The sequence below is a fragment of the Ixodes scapularis genome, unplaced genomic scaffold (assembly GCF_016920785.2).
Source record: "Ixodes scapularis isolate PalLabHiFi unplaced genomic scaffold, ASM1692078v2 PGA_scaffold0__279_contigs__length_252992795, whole genome shotgun sequence".
NCBI classification, from domain to species: domain Eukaryota; kingdom Metazoa; phylum Arthropoda; class Arachnida; order Ixodida; family Ixodidae; genus Ixodes; species Ixodes scapularis.
The window spans coordinates 48,515,031-48,521,813 of record NW_024609835.1 but is presented as its reverse complement, the minus strand read 5'-3'; the positions used below and the strand labels follow the sequence as shown (position 1 = coordinate 48,521,813).

The following is a 6,783-nucleotide window of genomic DNA, read 5'->3' as shown; positions in this document are numbered from 1 at the left end:
ATTGCTTTGTACAAATTCATTAAAATAAATAAAATCTAACAGGCTCGTTACTTTCAGGCTGGTGACCTCGCTCGCCAACGAGTCATTACCTGCCAGCCGGTCAATTTCTGGTAGATTAAAATCCCCATATATCTGAACACGGAACTTCGTTATATACAGCTGTTCTAGATTTTGAAAATGACTTGCAAAGACCTCCGAGTCAGAGTGTGGTAGAAAGTAATAGTTCCCTATCAGATATTTAAGCCCGTCGCAGGACGTTGCCTCAGTCCATGCACATTCCGGGGAAGTCTCAAGGTCATATCTTCTACATGTACACAGTGACACGTTTACGGCAGTTAAAACACCTCCTCCATATCCATATACCGTAATGTCATAAGCACGGAGTAGATGGTTCTTTGTTCTTCTCGATGCGCCACGGACTCTCCCGATGTCATCAGCGAGAAGGCTCGATGAGGTTTGGTATGGAGTAGGTATACTTTATATACAGGGAATCACGATAAAGCAACTTTTACAAAGCAGGAAGGGAACTTTCTGACCGCCCCACGGACCCTCTCCGCGGCTACTCGAGGTGAGGCCTGCCCACCTAGCTCCAGACAAGAACCCCTTTTCTAGTCAAGACCACGCTTAAATACCAGCGGGTACGCGCTGCTTACAATCCCCCCAAGTGAAAGAACATAGAAAAAGCACTCCGAACACTGCCATCACTTTTCTCCAGCGCCATTCGTCAAAACTGACATCATTTCTTCAGACGCTTTGCTATTTGCCAAAACTGACATCACTTCTTCAGAGGCTTTGCCATTCGTCGGTTCTGATGTCAGGTCTTGCGCAACTCTCATACAACCTTGGCACTCCGGAATGCAATGCTGCTCGTCCATCCATCGGAGCACGGAGAGGAAACATGACACCCCGGCCAGCTTCCCGCAAAGGGCAATCTCTTTACGGGTATGCATTAGTCACGAATGCGAAGGTGGCGGCGCCCGGCAACACATAGAGCACGCCGAGAAAGCGATAAACAATGACGCCAGACCTTACACCTCCCTTCCAAGATCCATTAATCTAAACCAAGATTAATTGGACTACAAACACAAAACGAAGTCCGGCGTCATTACAACACCACAAAATTAAGTCATGCACACTTCAAGGGTTACGCGAAATATAGGGGTATGAAAACACCATTGAACACTCAACGAGTCCACGAGACAAATGGTTCATTCCCTCCGCGGGAGTTCGTATTGGCACACAAAAGTCACAGCACTTTTTGTGTGGTCCACGAGGCCACATTCCACGCCTGCTTGCTATGGTGCTCGAGCCGGCAATGCTTCCCAGCAACCGTTAGGGAGCCTAGATAGGGCATCCGCATTTGTATGGGTGCTGCCCTTGCGGTGACGGATTATCACGTCGTAACGCTGTAGCGCTAAGGCCCAACGTGTGAGTTTTGCGCCCTGGGGCACGCTGCTTGTAAGGTACGAGAGCGGGTTATGGTCGGTAACGACGGTTACCTGGGTGCCGAAGACCCACGTCTCAAACTTCTTTAATCCCCAAATCACCCCGAATGCTTCGCGTTCGATCGTGGCCCACCGCGTTTGCGTTGGCGTGAACCGGTGACTTGCGAAGGCGATCGGAATTTCGGAGCCGTCGGCGGCTATCTGTGCTAAACAGGCACCGACGGCCACCATCGAGGCATCAGTGTGGAGCACATACGGCTTCCCCGGGTCAGGGGTAGCCAGCGACACGGCTTCGCAGAGGGCTTGCTTGAGGGCTTTAAATGCCTCGTGGGCTTCAGGAGGCCAAGGTATCTGAGTAGGCACCCCTTTCCCAGTGAGCTGCGTCAGCGGCCGAGCTATCTCTGCAAAGTTAGGAACGTAGCTACGGTAATAGCAGCAGAGGCCGAGGGCGCTCCTCAGCTCTTTCTTTGTCTGGGGCACCTGGAGTCCCTCAATGGCCGCCACTTTCTCGGGATCTGGACCATGCCTCCCAGAACCTACAATATGCCCCAGATTGCGAATAGAAGGCCTAGCCACCTGACACTTTTCAAGGTTTGCATGCAAGCCTGCCGCCTGTAATGCTGTGAACACCCTGTGTAGGTGCTCAACGTGTTGTTCTAGCGACGTACTGAACACAGCTATGTCGTCTAGATAGGCGCACGCGTAGTCTTCGTGACCTGCCAGCACGAGATTCATATTTCTCTGGAAAGTCGCCGCCGCGTTTTTGAGGCCGAAGGGCATCACCCTCCATGCAAACTGACCACAGTGCGAGATGAACGCCGTACAAAGCTGAGAATCCTCGGCCAATGGCACCTGCCAGTAACCGCGTCGCAGGTCTATGAGCGTGATGAACTTGGCCGCCCCCACGTGCATGATGAGCTCCTGTGGGTGTCCCATTGGGAAGGCATCTGTTTCCGACACTGCATTAAGCGCGCGGTAATCGATGCACAAGCGCACCGACCCATCTTTCTTTGGCACGCATACGATCGGGTGTGCGAAGGCGCTTTCACATCGGTATATCAAACCTAGCTCCAGCAGCTCTCTGATCTGTTCAGTAACCTCCCCCTTTAAGGCGTCAGGAATCCTATAGGGGCGGCCGCGCTTTGGGCTAGCGCCTTCGATTAGCTTCACACGGTGTTCCCCCACTCGCGCGCTACCCGGCTGGCCCGAGAAGAGCGCGTGGTGCTGGTCAAACGCAGCACCTATACGGGCAGCTGTTTCTTCATCGATGTGCGCGGTCTTTTCATGATCGAGAATTGGACGCGCCTGGCCTGGCTCGGCTGCTCGCGGAGTGTATTCTACCTCCCCGAAGTCACAGTCATCGTGGAACATAACGCTCACCGATGCAACTTCGCAAACGTAGGGGCACAGTTTGTTCGCGTGCACTAGCATGCGGCGGCCATCGCGCGTCTGCACGTAGTACGAGTGCTCACGATACCTTTCCGTTACTGTGCACGGCCCCAGCCACTTCGGGTACATTTTCCCTGCGCGGTTTGTGTCAAAGACGAGGACCGCGTCGCCCTCGTTAAACACCTTTAACATGGCGCGTTTGTTGTAGTGCGACGCGTACGCCTCCTGTTGCTTGCTTGTGGTGAGCTCCACGGCGTCAGCTGCGAGCTCTAGTTGCGTTTTCAATTTCTCTAAGTAGTCCGCGGGAGCGTCCGCTAACTCCGCTGGGATCTCAATATCACCCGCCCAGCTTCTCCCGAGGATAGCGAGAGGCCCGACCGGGTCTCTACCGTAAAGCATCCGGAAAGGCGACACTCCCGTTGTGTCGTGGGGGACCTCTCGGTAGGCCCACAGCAAGAAGGGGACGAATCGATCCCAGTCTCGGGCGTCTCTCTCGATTACGTGAAACAACATATTTTTGAATACACGGTTCCACCTTTCCACGGACCCGTTTCTTTCCGGGTGGTCAGGGGTCGAGAACCGTGGGGTGCAACCCAGTCTCGCGAGAAACTCGCTAGTAAGTGCAGCTGTGAAATTCGTTCCGCAGTCCGAACACACTACTTCTAGTACTCCTGTCCTGGTGAACACGGTCAGCAGCGCATCACATGTCGCTTTGGCTGACAGTGACTTTAGGCAAACCACCTCTGGCCAGCGTGTGCACAAGTCTATGACACACAATGCATAGCGGTGCCCTCTGGCTGAAGGTGGGTCGATAGGGCCGATCACGTCAATGTTGACTTTCTGAAATGGAAACTTCGGGCGCGTGAGCGGTGCTATCGGCACCCTATCGGACTGCCGTCTGTCTGATCGAACCTGACAACTGTGACATCCGTTGCAATGGTCGCGAATGTCTTTCTCCATGCCTGGCCAGTAAAAACTGTACTTAATGCGCGCTTTTGTTTTGCGGAAGCCGAGATGACCGCCCCAGTAGGACTCATGGGCCAGGCGAAGCACAGTGCTGCGGCGCGATTCGGGCAGTAATAACTGCAGCACTTTCTGACCAAGTACTTGATCTTTATGGTACAGCAATCCGTCTACTATTGACATGCCCGCCTTGCCACCTTTTGCATTTTGCCAAGCCCGTCGTAATGACTCGTCATCTCGCTGTTCATTACGGAACTTTCGCGCGTCACTGGTTTGCATCACCTCAGTCTCAAGATTCGGCTCCTCTCGCTCCTCTCCGGGGATATCAGGCGGTGGGGGAACATCGGTTGAAACCGTGTTGGAATTCGATGGCTCGAACAGGTTCTCCCGTTCTTGTCCCTGCTCTCCCTGCTGGCCCCGTTTTCCCACTGCTTGTATGTGAACCTCGTCATCCTCCTCATTATGCGTGTGCAACTGTTCCCATGTTTCCGCGGAGATCAGGCAGTCAGTGTGTGTGAGCCGATCCGTAAGAGCGCACACGACCTGCGTCGCGTCACCCACGTCGTGAATCAAGGATGCCCCGCGGTAAAGTGCGAGTGGTACCACGGCGAGCTTAGCTTCTACCTTCTCGCCGAATGCGGACACGAGTTCTATACTCCCATGCGGCTTTAGCAGCTCCTCTGGCACGCTGCTTTCACGGACTACTGTGATGTCTGCTCCGGTGTCGACAATTGCATCAATTACCTTGCCTCGGCAGCTAACTTTGACGCTCCCAAGCTTTGGATGTGCCAAGCTGCGGCTTTCAGCTGCGATACGTGCCGTTAATCTCTCTCCGCGTGGTCGTTCGTCACTTTTTACCCCCCTCGCTTCCCGAGCGAACGGGCATTGAGCCACGTAGTGGCTCGTGCTTCCGCACTGGAAGCATTCGCCCGGCCGAGACGCTTTCTTAACAACCGAGGGCGGCCTGGTCGTCTCGGGTTTCTCTGCCCGAGCTGTAACGCTCCCGGTTGTTTTTGATGCGCTCGGTATTACCCCTTGGTTGGTGCCCTTTGACTCTGCCCTTTTAGCGAGGTTTATTTTCGCGCACGCACTGCCCTCGCCCGCCGCTTCCAAATAGGTCTGCAGCAGCCGAGCCAGTTCGTCTGCTTTTAACCATTCTTCCCCCTCCTGCAGCTTAACGTACTTGGCGGCTTCTTCTGCTAAACCCGACTTCAACTGGTCGGCGACTAACAGTTCGAGAAGATTCTTAAAGGAGGAGACGCCGCGGGCCTCCACATAGAAGTTAATGTAACTCTGTAGACGAGTTGCAAACGTTTTCCAGGTCTCCCCCTTTCGCTTGGTCGCGGCAAGAAACCGCCTTTGGTATTCGGCCGCTGACAGCTTCAACTCGTCGAGAACTACTCCCTTGAGTATATCGTAATCCCTGTGTTCCGCAGGGGTTAGTCGCGTCGACAAGTATGCAACCCGCTCAGCGATCATCGGGAAGACGATCTGCCCCCACAGCGCCTTGGGAACGTCGTACGCACCCAGTGAGCTCTCCACTGACTCGAACCAAATAGGCACCTCGCCGTCGGTTGGGAATTTCGGGAAGGCACCTGCTAGCAACTTGGAGTAATATCTGAGTCCCATCTGGCCGCTCGAAGGTTCCGCCTCGCTCGCCTCGTCACGCCTCTGCGTCGCGGTGTCCAGTCGAACCCGAGCGAGCTCGAGTTCAAGTTCTAGAGCGCGTCGGCGCTCTTCTGCTAGCTTCAGGTTATACTCCATTTCTTTTTCCGAGAGAGATGAGTCTGGCTCGTGAGTACCATCCCCGCCGCCTTTCCCGCTCTCGTTCATGTCTCTCCGATTTTTATCCGCGTTTAGGTGCGGAAATCTGGTATTCATATAATTGGGCCGGCTCGAGCAACACAACACATAACAGAGGAATGTGAACCAAGGGACTCACTCGGATGTTTGCGTGTGCGCCTGGTCGCTCGTCGCCTGAAGCCGACGTCCTCGCTGCAGAAGTCTGATGGTGCTCTCCGCGCCCAATTCTCGGTCCCTGAGGCGCGATAGTGGCGGTGCGTGACCGCGTGTCGGGTCGATGTTTTCTTCCCGGTGGCCTGCCAGCGGTCGCTCCTCGTCTGTGCGTCGACGGTTACTGCTTGGCGTCCTCTTCGTTCCGGAAACGTCGCAGATCTCTCCTTCGTAGCCTTTCTTGTCCCAGTCTTGACCTCGTGTCGTTCCTGCGCACGGCCAGTGAAGGAAACTCGATGATCTGTCTTTTCTTGTCCGCTGCTGAAACGCCGCCTTTGGCGTCCTGCTAGGGTTTCCTGTCGTCTTGTTGCCGTCGTCGATTCCTCCGTGGTGCTTCGTGCTGTCGACTGCGCCAGTAGATGGTTCTTTGTTCTTCTCGATGCGCCACGGACTCTCCCGATGTCATCAGCGAGAAGGCTCGATGAGGTTTGGTATGGAGTAGGTATACTTTATATACAGGGAATCACGATAAAGCAACTTTTACAAAGCAGGAAGGGAACTTTCTGGCCGCCCCACGGACCCTCTCCGCGGCTACTCGAGGTGAGGCCTGCCCACCTAGCTCCAGACAAGAACCCCTTTTCCAGTCAAGACCACGCTTAAATACCAGCGGGTACGCGCTGCTTACAATTACCCAAGTGAAAGAACATAGAAAAAGCACTCCGAACACTGACATCACTTTTCTCCAGCGCCATTCGTCAAAACTGACATCATTTCTTCAGACGCTTTGCTATTTGCCAAAACTGACATCACTTCTTCAGAGGCTTTGCCATTCGTCGGTTCTGATGTCAGGTCTTGCGCAACTCTCATACAACCTTGGCACTCCGGAATGCAATGCTGCTCGTCCATCCATCGGAGCACGGAGAGGAAACATGACGCCCCGGCCAGCTTCCCGCAAAGGGCGATCTCTTTACGGGTATGCATTAGTCACGAATGCGAAGGTGGCGGCGCCCGGCAACACATAGAGCACGCCGAG

The 6,783-nt window shown here is 54.3% G+C and overlaps 1 protein-coding gene across 1 annotated transcript; it reads right to left on the bottom strand.

The window, feature by feature from the left end:
* Positions 1 to 788: 788 nt before the first annotated feature.
* LOC115325970 lies at positions 789 to 6,041 on the bottom strand. Its single transcript, XM_040220411.3, has one exon. The coding sequence runs from the start codon at positions 5,676 to 5,678 to the stop codon at positions 1,296 to 1,298; it is 4,383 nt and encodes a 1,460-aa protein (XP_040076345.1). The 5' UTR covers positions 5,679 to 6,041; the 3' UTR covers positions 789 to 1,295.
* Between the last annotated feature and the right edge of the window lie 742 nt (positions 6,042 to 6,783).

Bases quoted from the DNA above. Each gene is read 5' to 3' on its own strand.
- LOC115325970 (XM_040220411.3), bottom strand. From the start codon at position 5,678: ATGAATACCAGATTTCCGCACCTAAACGCGGATAAAAATCGGAGAGAC.